The 17,299-nt window shown below is 51.9% G+C and overlaps 1 protein-coding gene across 1 annotated transcript; it reads right to left on the reverse strand.

Moving 5' to 3' along the window:
- Positions 1-203: 203 nt before the first annotated feature.
- On the reverse strand, positions 204-13,571 carry LRRC52 (leucine rich repeat containing 52). Its single transcript, XM_036922882.2, has 2 exons — positions 12,750-13,571; positions 204-529 (listed from the first exon to the last, which is right to left on the reverse strand). The coding sequence occupies exons 1-2, from the start codon at positions 13,369-13,371 to the stop codon at positions 204-206; spliced, it is 948 nt and encodes a 315-aa protein (XP_036778777.2). The 5' UTR covers positions 13,372-13,571.
- Between the last annotated feature and the right edge of the window lie 3,728 nt (positions 13,572-17,299).

Raw genomic sequence — 17,299 nt, forward strand, 5'->3', positions numbered from 1 at the left:
CACAGCTCTTCTAGACCTTTCTAGACTGCGTTCTGCACCATCCTGTTGAGCCCAGGGAGATGCCCCTGAGTGGCAGAGTGGGAAAGGACCACCCTGTGAAATGGCCACCGCACATTTTCTTTATTTTGCTAATGAACTTCAGTGTCTAAGATAGATAGCCTCAAGGGAGGGGGAAGGGGCAGAGCAGGCAGCCCCGCTGGTGACTAGATCTGCCGAGGGAGCCCATCCTGGGCCGAGTCAGCTCTGCTTTGGAAAATGGGCCTGCTGACCTCCGGCCTCTGCCCGTGCTCGTCCTCGGCCTTGTCCTCGCTGGCCTTGCGGCGGGCGTTCTGGTAGAGCACGGCACACATGCCCGTGAGCCAGGCAGCCACAGTGCCTGCGGAGAAGATGCAGAAGCCAACGAGCAGCAGGAAGATGTAGTCTTGGCGGTCCAGGTGCGTGATGCACATGTACCGGAGCGGGTTCCCCGCCCGCGTGACGGGCCATCCTGCCAGCTCTGTGGGCTCCACGCACGTGGCATTGTCATCATCTGTGAGGAAGAACACAGCAAGCAGAGGGCTGAAACAGCAGAGGAACCTTCAGGGTCCTAGGGCCAGAAGGGAGCTGCAGAGGCTGGCTGGAACCTCACCGCTCAAGGTGTGGTCTGTGGGCCCACAGCGTGGCGCCACCTGGGCCTCGCTAGAAACGCAGAGTCTCAGGCGCCACCTGGGCGTCCTGAGTCAGAAACTCCATCTTAATAAGATGCACAGGTGGTCTCTGGGCCCACTGAGGTTTGAGGAGTAGTGCGCCTGTAGGCTTCTTGCCCCAAGTTTAGTAGCATTCAGGTCACCTCCTGAAATGGGCTTCTTAAGGATCCTTAAAGAACAAGAGACCGTAACAGGGCCTGGGAGGTGAGAAGCTTAAGCAAGGTGCCACGGAGCAGTGACGCTTCAGGGACCGCCACCGGTGGCCACTGTCTCCCTCCCCCTCTCCCTCTTCTTGACTCCCAGACTCCCCTCCACCTTGCCCTTCCCCTTCGCCTGGGCCCAGGCCTGTCTGGGACCATCACACACCATGTGGCTCAACTCTCAGGAGGGTCAAGATCCCCTGGAAGCACCTACGCTGTGTTCTCTGTGCACCCCACCCCCACCAGGAGGAACAGGGGAGGGGGAGCTCAGGGGAAAGAGATGCACCGCAGGGGAGCAGCTCCTCTCTGTGGCGATGAGCTACATGAGTCCTCCCGCCTTTTTAGCAGCTGACTCAGCTGCCTGGCTACACCCCTGAGCTCCCCAAAGCAAGCAGCGCGGGCTTCAGGGTAAAACAGAAAGAAAAGCGTGCTCTGGAGCGGCAGACCGGAGTTCAAATCCAGACGGTCACTCACTAATTCTGTAAACTGTGGTGGGATATCTGACTCTCTCAATCCATGCCCTCACCTCACAAGTGCAAAGATGATACCTGTTCTCTGAGCAGTGAGGGGATTTATTTCATTGTCGCGGGTGAGGAGGCAGCCGGGGCGCCCGGAGCCCAGCAGTTGCTTGGGGTCCTCAGCCCTGTCTTGTTCTGACCCCGTGTGCTGGGCTGTGCGGAGGCACCTGGGTGCAGTGCCCAGGGGAATGTATCCAGCCGGCAGCAGGTAGAGGAGCTGAAGGTCAGGGCTGAGACCAGGGCTTGAGACGACCACTGATCAAAATCACAACAGTGGCTAATATTTGCCCAGCTCTGACTGCTGCTAAGGCACATCTCCCTTAATTGTTATAACGTGATCTCATTTCGTGTTATCTCACTTAATTCCTCTAACAACTTTGACACACATAACATTCTCATTCTTGTTTTCACATAAGGAAATAGAGACTCAGAGATGTCTCTTAGCTTGAAGGTTGTGGATAACCTGGCAGGTTGGAGGCAGGAAGCAACACAGAGAAAACTGAAACTGAGCCATCTCCACCTGTTTTGCAGAAGTGGGAGACGCGAACAGAAGCGAGTGTGGCAAAAAGCTTTCCCTGAACTTAGGAAGAAAGTTCATGAAGGCGTGCATCTGCCTGGTGACCAAGGAGGGCTTGGGTCTGGACTGGAGCTAAAGCAGGGGATTTGGAGAAAGGGCTACGGAAGTGGGTTGACTCGGGTGGAGGCGCTTTGGCTTGGGTGCTGGAAGGAGCTGTCTAGGCTGAGAGGCCTCGGGGTCCTCTGCAAGCCGCACACCGTCCCCTGGGCCTTGCTTCTGTGTCAGGGCTCCTACCGTCAAGTCGTGTGGTCCTCTGAGAAGATGCTGGGGAGGACGTGTCTGGGAGGAGGTTGTCAATGCAGGAGGGAGGTGGGTGCCGGGGCTGCAATGCCTGCTGTTTGCAGTGATTACAGAGGAAAGGAGGGGAAGAAACCCCCCTCCAGAATGAGCCTGGGATGGTGGCCCTCGGGGTGACCCTGAGGCGTCGGGGCCTTGGGCCTCACAAGGGGCAGGAGCACGATTATGCCTCTAGGCCTCTCTGGTCCGCCTGGCTGGAGGACCTTGGGGCTTTTGCCCAGGAGGCCCGAGAGGGGCTGCTGAGGAGCAGGCAGGCTCCCGGCAGCCCTCAGGCATCCCATCAGGAGAGGGCTCCGGTGGCCTCCCCGCACTGCCAGAGAGATGACACGGGAATGCACAAAGCAAGATGTTCTCGAGGAGGGAAACATGGGATTCTGGGGGTCTGGGCTGTGTCCAGGGGGCTTAATCTCATTCTGTTTTTAAAAAGATTTGGCTTTCAAATTGGAGCTTGGGTGGAAGAGAGGAGACTGAACGTCAAACACACATTTTCCCATTTTGGAGCATTACCTTGAAAGGAGCTATTGGGCAGTGATTCTGGTGCATTGTTAGAGCTCTCAGGTCAGGGATGTGGGTGGCTTTGTGGGGAGGGAGGCCTGGGGTTTTCTGCCGCTGCCTGCTCTCCCCTCCCCAGCCTGTCACCGCCACTGCCAACAACGTGGGGCCCTCCTGCCCCCTGGCACTCTCCCTGAGATTTCACACACCCCTGCCCAATCTCCCCTCCTCAAGCACAGCTCCTCCCAGGCACACTCAGGCTCGACACTCACCTCCACCTCCCTTGTGGGGCCTCGGGATAACACCCAGGCCTCCTGGCCTGGCCTTCAGAGCCGAGGGTCTGCCCCCTTCTACCTTTCTCTTACTTCTCAGGACTCCCGCAACCAGCCCTTTGTTCCTGTCCAGTGGAACTACTGATCCTTGGTTACATCTCGTCCCCACTGCAGCTGGCTCTGCTCTGCTGCGCTGCTGCATCTAATGCCTCTTCCTCCAGGTTCTGCACCATTAAGTCCTTTCTGTCCTTGCAGGTCTACTGTCAATGCGGGAGCTTGTGGGAGCCCCCCCCCTCCTCCTCAGGGTGCAGAGGACACATAGCTGTCCCCACTCCTGGAACCATCCGTGGCGTTTCCCATTGTTCCTACCATGCCTCCCACATTCCCCTTTTCTTCCACTTGGCACATGTGCTGAAAGAATTTGGGTATTCCGTCTTTGTTGCGTACATTGTTCTATTATGTCAATTAGATTGTGGTTTCATAACAGAGCTTCTCTATTATTGACTTTTATTTGTATCTTTATTGGCTTTCCTCTGTAAAAGCTATTGTCTCTTACTATCGGTCTATTAGTTGTCCATTAGTTACTACAATAAGTATGTTGAAGTCACCAGCTTGATTGTGTATTTGTCTCCTTATAGTTTTTCAAGTTTTGCTTTATGTATTTTGAAGCTATGTTATAAGATGTACAGAAAGCTAAGCTGTCACCTCCTCCTGGTAGATTTACACTCCCCTCGTTGGGCAGTGTCTATGGTTACCTCCAGGAATGCTTCTTGCCTTGAAGTCTACTTTCTTTGATATATTTTGTCTGTGTTGAATTTCTTTCGGCTTGTGTTTGCATTGAATGCCTTTTCCCATCCTTTTACTTCGAATCTTTCTGTGTCCCTATATTTAAAGCACTGTTTTGCAAGCAGTGTGTAGCTGGGTTTTGTTTTTCATCCAATCTAGCACACTTTGTATTTTAATCAGCCCATTAACATTTAATGTTAGATTGACGTCCCTGTTTGGATCAACTGTTTGTTTTCCACTTGCTTCACTTGTTTTATGTCCCTTTCCCTCTACTTTGTTGCCTTATATTTTATTATTTCATTTCCTTTTCTCTAGCTTGTTGGTCACACGTTCTTTTCCTATTTGGGTATGATCACTGTAGAGATTAGAGACCTACCTACTGGTCCTGGAGTGCCTGGTATCTGCGAGGCACCATATAAGATGCTTTACGAAAGTAAGTTCTGTTCTTCTCCACCCCACTGGGTAGTTTTAGTTATTCCCACGTTACCGAATGGACAAACTGTTCATCAATTATTCCCTTTCTGATTTTCTTGGTCTCTTTGCCTCTGACAAAAGGCTACCAGGCATTGTTGTGTATGCTGTGCACAGTGCAACTCCGGGACCTTCATTCATATTACAAACAGGCAACAAGGCCAGTGTTATCCCTCCTCAGCTCCATTCCATGGGCCCAGGGTGTTTGTTCCAGTTAAAGTGCTCAGGTACAATTACAGGTGTCATTAATGTTTAAATTCTTCCTGAAAATAGTTCCTAAGGAAACATACTGCTCCCTTGTTTATTTCCATGCATAGCGCATTGCTTACAGGCAGACAGTGTGTCTGCTAGAATCACATGCATGGCAGGACCGAGAGTTTCTGTGACCCAGGCTTACACCTCCTGGTATGGGAACCTAGGAAGCCTCCCTTTCAGCAAACTAGCTTGAATCCACTGATTAGAAGAGAAGCTGCTCCTTTTCTTGGCCTGTAGAAGGGGTCACAGATGTGCCCTGTAGGTTTCCAGGGTTTGGTGCCCCAGAGGAGCCATGTGCAGGCTGCTCTGAGGTCCCCCTTCCTGGTGTGCTGGCTCAGGAAGCCCCTGGGGCTGAGTGCAGGGCCAGGTTGCCACGTTGCAGTAACATAGGGTGAAGGGTGGAATTTGGAGCCTCTCTGTTAACCTGCAGCCACCTGGGAGAGCAGTACCAGCTCTGTCAGCTTCAACATTTCATTCCAAAACTTCCCCGAAAATCCGGAAGACTTAATTCCCCCATTTCTCCTCCTTAGGTCCTCGCTTGCCCAGAGAGCACTAGATGTACTGTACCTCATCTTTCTTATTTGTTTTCTCCAGTTGCACTATTTGTCAAGAAAGTGGATTTGCCATCCTTACATTAGGCTGCCTTCGAACTCCACGAAGACATAGATTTCTGTCTATTTTGTTCACTGTTGTATCTCCAACACCTAGAACAGTGCTGAACACACACTAGAGCTCAAAGTATGTTATTTGTTATTATTGCCCCTTGGGATCAATGGCACTGACATAATGCTTGGCTAGAGGGAAGGGAACCTGGGAGGTAGAAGACCTCAGGTGGGCCGGCTAACCTCTAGCTTCCTTGGACTGCTCTACAGTAGGCCAGTATCAGCCCCTGCTTATCTCGTGAGAGTCTGGGGAGGATTCAGTGACCTAAGGGGCATGAGGTCCTGGAGGAGGCAGGAAGGATGGTCTCCAGGACCGAATGGAGGGGTAAGCCTTGAACTGGGAAGGGGCCCCTCTTCTGTCCTGAGACTGCAGAGAAGGAAGTGAAGGTGGATGCAGATGGGGATGAGTGTGAGGACTGAAGTGCTGCAGACATGCTGTCACAGGCAGTTGTTACTGTTTGGAAACTACCTGAAAGCAGAGACCCTGTTGTCCACCTTTGTACCTCTCCTGCCTGGCACACAGTAGATGCTCAGTAAATGCCTGTTGACTCTGTACAGGAGAGAGTGGGTGGATTTTTGGTCTTATCTCATGTAGTCGTTCTTAAACTCTAGTGCCTTTGGCCTTGCTGTGTAGGGCCAGTTCCCCATTGCCCTTTGAAGGGATCTGGAATGTTCTGTACTGTGGATGGCCCAGGGGAGGTGACTCCCTGGAGCCGAGCCTTGACTGGGCCTTAGAGCGGGCCAGGGACACCAGAGCCAGCTGGCCAGCAAGCCCCCTTCTCAGACCCCTCGGCATGGCCCTCTGAGCATGTCTGGTCCTGGCGCTGGCCCGTGTCAGCCTACCTGTAGGACTCCTTTTCGCCTCGCCACCCAGCTGTCTGCCCTTGACGGCATAAGCTAGGGTTCAGCAAGCTGCAACTCGTGGGCCAAATCCAGCCTGCTGCTTGTTTTTGTAAATAAGGTTTTATCAGAATACAGCCGTGTCCAGTCTTTTACATATTTTCTGTGGTTGCTCTCACTACAAATGACAGAGTTGAGGAGTTGCAACAGAGGCCCACAAAGCCTAAAATATTTACTATCTGGCCCTTCATAGGGAGCATGTGTGGACCCCTGGTGCCGGCCGCTCCTGCACCTTGCAACTTGACAGATCTGGGTGTTTGGGCTTGGGCAGCACAGCTATTTTCTGGTACAGTTTTTTTCCTTGTATAAAGAGTCCACATGTGGTAAGGGTTAAATGTGATCCATAGACTGTTGGAACATTGCAGAAAAGACCTTGAAATCCAACAAGTTCAACTTGATCATTCTGGTGCCTTAAAGGTGCTGTAGGCTGCAGGACTGGTCTTTTGGCTCAGTGGTTGTATGTGGACATGATTTGGAGGCAGGAAGACCCCTTTCACTCGTAATACCTTCTCACGTGCTTGTCAGTATTCAGAATTCTACCAGCAGGAGATAAAACCTTTCATTCCACCAACAAAATGGGGCTTAAAGTGTAAAAAGTCCTCTGCAAACGAAGCAGATCATATAAGCCCTACCCGGGGGAAGCCCTGGCCTCCACCTTTCTTGAGAAGGTTTTTATGCAGCAAGGGGAACCAGCTGCATGACAGGGCTGGGGGATGGTACCAGTCGGTTCCGGGAAGCTAAAGGCAAACTGGGTTCTTCTTGGCCTAGAGCTGGACCTGCTTAATAACCACCCATCTGCTTAGAAAAATCCAGGTAGTGGACAGTTGTCCTCCTGGCTAACACGTGATTTAGGGAAGCGCAGCAGTGGAAGGGCACCTGCATTCAACAGTCACCTAGGCAGACCTGGGGGTCCTCCTCCTCCTCCCACATCCCATCACCAAACCCTGAGCCAGTCCTGCTAGTGCTGCCTTCAGGACAGATCCTGGTTCTCGCCTCTTCTCACCATCTGAGCCACTACTCCGGCCCAGGCCGCCGTCCTCCTCCTTCAGCTGGGAAAGCCCTCTAGCCCACGCCTTGCTCTCCCCTCAGGCTCTCCAGCCAGCAGGAGGAGCCATCTGCGAACCACAGGTCGGGTCAGTTCTCTGCCCAAAACCGTTTCATGACCCCCTGTCACACTTAGAATAAAATCGAAAGCCACCCTGTGGCCTAGAGGTCCTGTATGGTCTGGCCTCTCACTAGTGTTCTGCCTCATTTCTTGCCTTTCTCCTTCTTCACTCTGCTTCTCCTGTACTCATCTTCTAATACACCAAGCGTGTTCTACCCCAGGGCCTTTGTGCTTGCTCTTGCCTCCGTCTAGAAAACCCTCTCCACCCTGCGTCTGTTTCCAAGGCTTGTCCCCTCACTTTTCTCAGTTCTTGGCTCAAATATCACCTCCTCAGCACCCCCCAGTCTGAAGTGTCTGCCTTGTCCTTAATCCCAGGCACCCCCCTTCCCTTGCTGTGTTTTCCTCTACAGCATTTATCATCACTTGGCATTATCTCATATATTTGTTTATTCCTCTCCCACTGGAATGTAAGCTCTGTGGCATGGCAGCCTGCTTGTTTCTGGTCATAGCTGTTTGCGCGTCCCTGGCTCAGGCCCAGGCACCTAGTAGGTGCTTAGTAACAACCATGGAGTGGGTGCACCCAGGCTCCAGGCCAGGCTTCTCACCTGAGTGAGTGTCCAGTAGGGTTGACAGGCCTAGTTAACGTCACCGCAGCCAAATCCTATGGCCAGAGCATCTCATCCTCTGTTCGGTTCCAGTGACCACCAGTGAGCTGGTGATTCCCAAATACTCACCCTGTTCTCTACCCTGAATTTCAGGTCGGAACATCCAAATGCCTCCTGGCTTTCAGGGACCTCCTGCCCTGCCCGCCATGCTCAAGGTGGGCCTGGGCTTCTCCCCTCTCCTGCCCCGGCCCCTCCTCCAAGGGCGTCTGTCCAGGTGACCAAGGCCAGAGCCTTGGGAGGCCCCCTTGATTTTTTCCATTCGTTTATTTTCTATGTCTTGTTTATTCACTCATTCAGCTCGACAAATATTTATTAGGCATTCTGTCTGTGCCGGGCCTTGAGCTAGTCTCTGAAGAAGCAGACACTGTTCTCGCAGGCCTTCCCGCCAGTCAGATGTTACATGTGATCTGTTAGAATTGTGCGCGAGTCATGAGGGGATACGAGGAGCTGCAGAAGCATCTAGGTCAGTCCCAGCCTGTCGCCTCGGCCTCTGAGGGCTCCCTCTGACCTGCGGGTGCCTCCGGCCCACACTGCTGCTGCGAGCTGCCATCCCCTCTTGTCTGGATGCTTACAGGAGACTCCTGGCCCTGCACCCAGGCTCGCCTGTCTCCCGGAGCTTCCCAGGGTAGCTGGCTCGTTTCCTGGAAAATCATGCAAAGGCTCTTCGTGGCTGGACCTGTTTCTCTTTGTAGCGGCATCCGCAACTCTGCTGGGGTGCCTCTGATGCTGGGGTGCTGCGCTGCTCTTTAGAGATGAGGACACCAGCATTGGCTGCTTGGTCAGCCTCTAGCTGCTGCCTTCCAGGGGCCTGACGGTGCTGGGTGACCAGAGGGGCCGTTGCTGGAGGCCTGGTGTTTCTGGGCTTGAAGGGACTTTAGGTCACCTAACTCTCAGGGGCCTCAAGCAGGCTGAGGGAGAGAGTGACCGAGAATCGCCGGATCCTTCCTAAACTGCACCGGCTTGCCACCCCCCAGCCCTTCTTGAGTTTTTTGTGTGGTCTGGAGATCACTGGTCTGGTCACGCCCGCTCAGCCCCCTCAGTGACCTCATGAGGCTGCCCCCCTGGCTCTCAGGAGGGCGCCGCAAGGCCGGGGTGCTCAGGGTGCTCAGGGTAAGGTAGGAGAGACGTATTGGCAGAGCAGCTGCCGGCCTCGGAGATGCGCGCTGCCCAGATGTTCCCTGATTTGGCGTCTGGTCTTTACAGCAATTTCCCTGGTGGAGGAGATGGGTTATCAGTCACAGTGGGAGAGTCTGAGGACCTGAATTCATTCTGGAAATCTAAGGTTTGGCACAGCTGTAGATGACTCTGTACTTGGTGGGTTGAAATGGGGCCATTATCCTATCACAGCAGGCTTGAATACAGGATGAAATAGCCTCAGATTGGAACTAAGATGTTCTCTGCTCAAAAAGCCCTCAGAATGACCTGGACCTGAAACAGCTCATGCTCCGACCCATCTGCTCCCTGCCCATGTCCCTGACTGGCTTTGCCCGACTCCTCTTCGATTTGTGGGCCCCGCCCTTGGGCTCAAGCAGGCCTGCCAGGGACTGTAATTTAAGAGCCAACAAGAGGGACCATCTGTCCTGAAATTACCCCACTTCTACCCCTGGTAGCCTGTTACTTCCTGAATTCTCACTGTTTCTGGATGTTCCCCATCACATTGCAAGTGCCCCTTGGGTGAGCCGTAGCCAAACACTGTTAACCACTAACATCTCAACGCCAATCAGTTGATTCACCAGTTGGAGCAGCCACTGCAGACCTACGGCAAAGGCCATCATCATAGGCTTCCTCAAAATGGGACCCAAGGAGCCCCCGCACCGAGAGCTCACTGAGTCGGAATCTCTGGGTGTGGGGCCTGGGGTTCTTGTGCTCATTAGGCTTTGAGCGCTGCTGGTTGAGCAGGCCGGGCATGGAGGGAAAATCTGGGGCACTGAGTCCTTTGGGAACACAGCCATGTTCTGGTCAAGTAAAGTGTACCTAACACAGGAGGTGGGAGAGTTCAGGAGTCGGAGGCTGCCTGCTTCTCGGTTGCATTTCTAATTATGTGACCGTAGCCCTGGTCTAGGGACAGCTCCACCCCAGCGCTGGCCCATGCGCTGACCCAGGACCCTGTCTGCTGACCCTGCTCTTGTGTGTCTTATCTACTGTTTAGGTCCATAGATGGCCGGCTAGAAGGGGTCTTAGAGAGTACCCAATCCTACTCCCTTATTTCAAAGACAAGTGAGACTGAGAGGGGAAATGACTTGCCCCAGCCACACAGTAGCGTTTCTTGGGTTTAGGACAGGGTTTCCTGGCTTCCAACTGTATTTTCTCTCTCTTGTATTCCTAGGTTGTGACTTCTTTGTGATAAATGTACCCTAGATTGCAATACAGTGTTGGGCATGTAACGAACATACCATCTATGTCTCCAAGTTGAGTGGACCGTGATGTGCCTCGTAAGAAATATCACGGCATAGGGGGAAACGCAAACTTGGATGTCAGGAGACTTCCATGCCGAGCTTGGCTCTATAGCCACTTACCTCTGAGGAGGCTGGATTCTGAAGTTCCACTTAAGGTTCCTATATTGAATTCTGCCCTGACCAATATGGTGACCACTAGCCATTCATGTGGCTATTTAAGTGAAATGAAATGACACAAAATTAAAAATTCAGTTCCTCAGCTGCAGCGGCCTACCTTCAAGAGCTTAACAGCAGGCAGCTCGTGGCTGCTGCACCGGCCAGCACAGATACGTAACGTCTCCCCTGCTGCAGAGACGTCTGTGGGACAGCGCTGGGCCGGCCTGGGGGGAGGGGACGTAGGAGGCCAGGTTCCTCATGTCCTTAAGAGCGTCTGCAGAGGCATCGGACCCTGTCCTGCCAGGCAGCTCTGTCCTGGGAAGGGCTCAAGTGCGACTCTCACCTTCAAAGAGCATGATGATGGGCAAACGAGAGTTCCGGCCAGGAATCAGCCTTCCCCTTGGCCGACCTGGGCCACAAAGGAAATGGCATCTGTGGGCCTGTTTTAACTGTTGACCAGAGCGTCTGACAACCAGCGCACTACAACTCCCCGACATTTCTGCGGGGATTTTCATGTTTGGAAAGTGAGTATGTGAAGTCTTTGAGGACTGACTAGTCAGTTTTCAGGGCATTTGGGGAGTGTGGTGTTGAGGATTTCTGTTGAGGAAGGCCTTTGATCAGAGCACCAAATCTCTTGCCAGTGTGGGGAAGTCTTGATACTCCTTTTCAGTGTGGACTTACGATGAAATGAGGTAAACAAACATTTGGCCCCCTCCCCTAAACTAAGCCAGAATGTGACATAGGGGGAAGACGTATTACTGCCTTCATGTCTTGTTTAAGATCTCTCATTTCTTTCCTGGACCTTGACTTCCTTCAAGGTCCCACACTGATACAGAACTCATCTTAACTAATTTTGTTTCCCAAGAATTCACTCCTCCTTCTGATCTGAGATCTGTATGAGATCTGGGACACTTGTATGATTCAGCCTATGAGTCTATGTATTTTGCAGGGTCCTTTTCCAGATTGGGGCACTTTTTGGGACACAGAGGAATGAATCTTTAGCCGCTAATTCCATTAGAATTGGTAGGCAGTGGGTGGGGACATTTGGGGACAAAAGCATTGCCCAGTACTCTTCAGATCACCAAGTTATACCATGCAGGTGACTTTCTTCTCCCAAGGCCATGTCTGGCCCCTGACCCCCATCCCTTGAAAAGCTGGCTGCAGGTCCACACCTGCTTCTGGAAGTGGGGCTTGTCTTCAGGTACTTTGGTTCCAGGTCCAGGTGTCTCAGGAGGAGTCTCGGGGCCTGGGCTGAGGCTGAACCTTGATTTGGGCTTCTGGCATTGTTCCCTAGGGTCTGAACTCTTGTGTTCACAACACATCCAGTACCCAATGCCATCCAGGATCCCTTTGTCCTGCTTTCTCAGAGATCAGCACCCTGGGGACCACTGCCCACCTTCCCACATCCTACCTGAACTGCACAGTTCTCTACAGCCATGTCTCTTGCGCAAGGCACATGCCATCTAATGTCACATGTGCTGCACCTTCCTGATGCCCACTGATTGATGCTGGTGGCTCTCTTAGTACCCTGTACCTTCTGTCACCTGCCAACCATTCATTTATTGAATGTCTATGTTGTGCCAGCCTTAATGCTAATGGCAGTTCAAAAATATTCTCACTTTATCCTTGCAGCAGCCTGAGATAGGTTGGTTCTATTACATCTGTCTGAAAGAAGAGGAAATTAAATTTCAGAGAGTTTAAGTAAATTCCCTGATATCCTATAGCTAGTAAATGGCAGGGCCATTTAATCCAGGTCTGTTTCACTCTAGAACCTGAGCTCTGAGCACCGGGCTCTTCTGCCTGCATGGTGGCTGTCCGTTTGTACCGGCAGCTGGGGCCGCCCCAGGTGCCTGCTCTACCCCTGCAGGCACATGCTGGCCCCTTCGGTCAGCTCCGTCGGGGGGCTGGCTCTGCTTTGCCTGCCCCGGGGACACGTAGTAACTTTATCATTTCCACACGTCATTTTATGTTGACACAACGACTCTGCATGCTTGGTAATGTTATTGTCCCCACTTTATGGATCAGGAAACTGAGGTTCAGAGAAATTGGGACATTTCCAAGGGCAGCCAACTAGCAAGTGCTGAGTTTGGGACCAGAACTCAGCTCTTTGGATTTCTAGCCTGGACTTTTTCTACTGGTCCTTGCTGTCTGTCTAGTCAGCCCCGGAATGGCTCCAGCTGAGCAATAAGAATGCTTCCAATCAGCTCACCCCACATTTTCCTCCCACCCTGACCATGTTTCAACGTCACTTTTCTGGCACCAAGTCCTCCTTCCAGCACCTCCTCCTCCCCACCCCCAAAGAAGCCCTCACCTGGATGGTTCAGATGGGACACTAGCAGGTAGACGGTGAAGTCCAGGAAAGAGCAGTTGCACTTCCAGGGGTTTCCGCTCAGATACAGGGTCTGCAGGGTTACGAGGCTGTGGAAGGCAGTGGGGTCCAAGGTCTGCAAGCCGGTGTTTCTGAGGTCCAGGTGCCTCAGAGAGCTGGTGTTGGCAAAGGTGTACTTGCTCAGAGAGAACAGGTGAGGGTTGTTGGAGATGTCCAGGTGGACCAGGCTGCTCAGCACAGAGAAGCTGTGTGGGGAGACCAGCATGAGGTTGTTGGAGCTGAGACGGAGGTAGATGAGCCTGAAGACCCCGATGAAGGTGTAATCCATCACCTCCCGAATGAGGTTGTTCTGACAGTCCAGGTAAACAAGGTCACTGAGGAGTCCTAGATTCATCGCTGGCAAAAAAGTGATGGCGTTGTCATTCAGGTACAGCCTCCGGGTGCTCAGGGGTACGTCGGAGGGGTAAGCAGTTAACTGCATCCCTGTGCAGGCCACTTCTTGGGCTTGACACTGACAATTCTTTGGACACTTTGACCCTGACACCAGTCCCATTCCAAAGGAAAAGAGTAACCACCCGGGCCCAGGGCCTGCAGCAAGGGACATAGTAAGAAGCCGTGATACCCTCCTTCGCGTCCTGCAGGCGCTGTCCCTCTGACCAGGAGGCCAGGGAGGGGCGGGGGAGGGGCGCTGGAAAGAACTGTAACCCTCTAGCTTTGTGCAAAGCAATTTTCCATTACAGGAGAACCGAACAGAAGTTGAAACGCGAGGCCCGACGCCCTGCCGCTGGCTTGGTGGCTCTGCCGTTTGCTCCCTCCCGGACTGCTGCTTGGCGGCTCTGAAAGGTCTCACCCTTCCACTGCGTGTGCGAGTGAAGGGGAGCCAGGGGGGAGCCGCATGACTACGAGGTTGCCAGTTGACACCTTTGTGATGTCAGCAGGCTCAGGACACTGCCTGGTGAGGACGGGAGAGCTCTGCCCCTCCTCCGGGGTGGTGTAGGGTTTTTTGTGCACCTCTGTAAGCCAGCTAACCTAGGGACCCTGGGCCAGTCTGCGGTGTGGGGTGAGGGGTGGGGTGGGGTGGGGTGTGTGTGTGTGTGTGTGTGTGTGTGTGTGTACCAGATCCCGATGGAGGTGTGGTAGAGGATTAGGTTACATTGGAGCCCCTAATCCACAGGCCACAGAGGAACATGGAAGTCTCCAGCCCAGTTCCTTTTTCCTCCGATGAGCAAAGCATTCGCTTAAAGTCAGTTCTGAGTGGGTCTTTTCCTTGGGAATTGAATGGGTGCCATTTTCTAGTGGTGTTGGGAGAAGATGGGAAAAGGGGAACCTCCTTTGAAGTGAGGCCCGGCGAATTCCTCTGATAAGGTATTACTCTGAAGACTATTTTCCTACTTTGCATATGATCCTGTCTGCATTTGGAATACATATGTGTACTATTAATATTCAAAAATTCTTTTGAACAAGTATATGCTACTTCCCTTAAAACCCAAATGTATAAAAATATCTGAATGCAGTATGAACTCTTAACATTTCTTTTCTCCTAGAACTTTAAAAATGGTGAGTGCCTCTCTAGTGCTTCCAGTATGAGTTTATATTTATCAGTGGCTTGAGGGGTGATGGGGGGTGATCATCTGGAGGGAGGGGTGGAGAGGCCGGAAGCTTAAGAGCTAAGACGTATTGCCCACTCCCTGGAGGAAGGCAAAACGAGCAGAGATGAAGAAAAAACATCTCAGGAGTTAAAATTCATATTGGGGGGGGGGAATGGGAATTCATTCCTTAAAACATTCATATATAACTCAGCTGTGAATATTAATAAAATACAAAATTCTATATTTAGCTTAGCACAGTGCCTGGCACCTGGTATATAATAAATATTTATCGAATGAGTGATGCGTGAATGTCTCTGGTGGCTTGCCTCTCTGCCAAGAGAGAAATTAATAAACTAGAGTGGATCTGCGGCCGGTCAGCTAATGCTCAGTGGTGTTTGCTGGCTCAGCCTTCCTGGGGTGACCAGCTGTGAATTAAGGTGATGACTGAGGAGTGTTTACCAAATTGGAAGTGACCTTATTTAAGTAGAAATTTCAGACACTTAGAATAATGACCTGAATGGTAGTTGTACTAATAGAAGCAGGATTTTATTGATAGGGGAGCCCCCCTTTCCTTATAATTAAAAAGCTCCTGCCTAGATCTTACATGATTGCCCAGGAGAGGAATTTGGTACATGAAATCCACGGAGAAGAATAAATTTCCGAGAAGGTCGTTGCTCTGGGGGCTGGGTCAAGGGTGGCAAGCGCGCTTTATTTGGAGCGGCCTGTGGGTGTTGTCTGTTTCCTTTTGAGGAGAGCTGATGGCTGACGGGCCTGCCAAGCCTTGTGGGGCAATTTTACTGACATTCCGCCTTGTCTTGTACGCCGTTCCCCCTCCCACTCTTCCTTCCCTCGTGGCACCTGGGTCTCCAGGTTGCTCCATTTAACTTCCAGCCTCCTTATGCAGGAGAACTTTCTCAGGACAGTAGCCTCAGGCCCAGATTCACTTGTTTGGCCACATGACTGCACGTGCTCTCACTTAGAAAAGCTGTAGATAAACAAAGCGCCCTGACGGTCATTGGCTGCGCGGCTCTCTGGAGCGTCACCGTTTCAACAAAGCATCATGAACGGTTCCCCTCGAGGAGCAGTCCTTTCGCTTATGGCAGTTGTGTATTTTTTGGTCCTGAAGTCTGAATACCACACGCTGGTTTCAGCTCTGCCAGGTTAGACTAGATCCCTGGAATCTGTTCCTCATTTTGAGATGAGTAAGTATTTTTTAGGGTGAGTAGACTAGACAAAGGAAAATAGGGGATGTAGCCATTCCCAAATTACCTGATCTCAGAAACAGAAAACATTTTTTTCCAAGGAATATCATTATTTCAGGAAAACAGCAGAACAAAATGCATGTGCATTTTTAGCTGTATCTGATAAAGACACTGCTTTGGGAAAAAGTTCTGTACTAGGCCGTTTTTCTTTAGTGGAGTTGTTTACAGCCTCTGGGCTTTATTTTTCTCATCTATACATTGGGGGAGGTGGACTAGATAATCTCCAACTCTCCTTAGGCCTTCCGAGTTCCTACCCAGCAGGAAGGGTTCAGGCACCCCACAGCGAGCCCCAAGGGGAGGGCTCAGAGGAGAGCCTTCCTAGTCCTGATCACACCATGCAGCCCAGCTGTCCGGTGGCTGCAGAAACGGGCTTTGCGTTCCCCAGCGAGCTGCCCGTGCAGCTTCAGCAGCAGCAGATTGCCCTCAGTGTGCCATCTGTTTTCTGAGCCCACCTCTGCCCCTTAGGTGGCCAGTGTGCCCACCCACCCGGGAGCGCAGATGGGTATCCAGCGAGCACACTGAGAAGCCCCTGGGATCAGTCCAGCCTCTTCAGCTGAGTCTGGTCTGGAGCAGGCTTCTATTTTTAGCTGCATCTGATAAAGACACTGCCTTCCAGTTTAATGAGCCCTCTCAGGTACCAGCGTGCCTCCAAATAGCTCTTGTGATCCGGAAGACAGAGGGGCATGCCCCCGACAGTGTAAAAGGAGAGGGCAGGGTGACACAGAGCAAAGTGGACACAGCGGGGACGCTCGGTTTCTCACTAGGAAGCAGTGTGACTTTGGACTCCCAAGGCCTTGATTTCCTTTCTGTAAAACAAGACAGATGCTCTCTAAGGGCTCTCCCCAGGTTGAAGTGCCCTCAAGACCCAGACTATGCAGGGAGAGGACAGATGTTTGGAAGCTTTAAGACTCAAGTCCTAGTGGACAGAGATTTGAGCAAGTACATAGTGCTTGGTGCAGTGTAAGTGACCCGTACACCTTAGCCAGCAAATAGTCCACCCACATGCATAGGTACCAGTGCTAAGGGCAGAGTAATTCAGGCATAATTTAATTTGTTCATGAGGAAAACAGCAGAACAAAATGCATGTGCCATTTTATCAAGTTAAAGCTGCTAGTGGGTTAAACTCAGGACTTAAATGGAGTCAGCAACCTAGGGGCACCTAAGTCAGTACTTTGCTCCCCAAGCAGGGAATTTAGTGGACTTGAGTCTAAAGAATGTCAAATTTCAAGGCCTTTGGTGTAGGAGCCTCTTATGGTATTCAGTTCACTCCCGAGTTTTGGCACTGCCTGAGCCATGTTCAGCAAGGTCCTCTCAGTGGGTGCGGGGCTCGGGGCAAGGACCATGGAAAGCAGGTGAAATGAACGAGGTCATCAGCCTGGAAGAGAAAAAGAGTCCTAAAACTTGCCAGGAAGGTTGGGGCTTAAGGGCCAAATACACATACGAAGCCGTCTATACATGAGCCTTGGGCCTGTTTTTAGAGCCGGCAGGAGCTGTTTTTTGTCTTTTCCCTCAGGCTGCCTGAGTCCCTGCTCAGGAGACTGGCCCTTAAGAGGTGGGCCAGAGGGAGTCACTCCAGTCTCTGTCTCCTGGGGCCCACATTATACATTTGTGCAGTTTTCATTCCCAGGTCTCCAAGGGGGAGCCTTGAAATTGTGTACCATTTGAGGGGATTGGAGCACAT

Source organism: Manis pentadactyla, chromosome 19 (genome assembly GCF_030020395.1).
Source record: "Manis pentadactyla isolate mManPen7 chromosome 19, mManPen7.hap1, whole genome shotgun sequence".
Lineage (NCBI taxonomy): Eukaryota > Metazoa > Chordata > Mammalia > Pholidota > Manidae > Manis > Manis pentadactyla.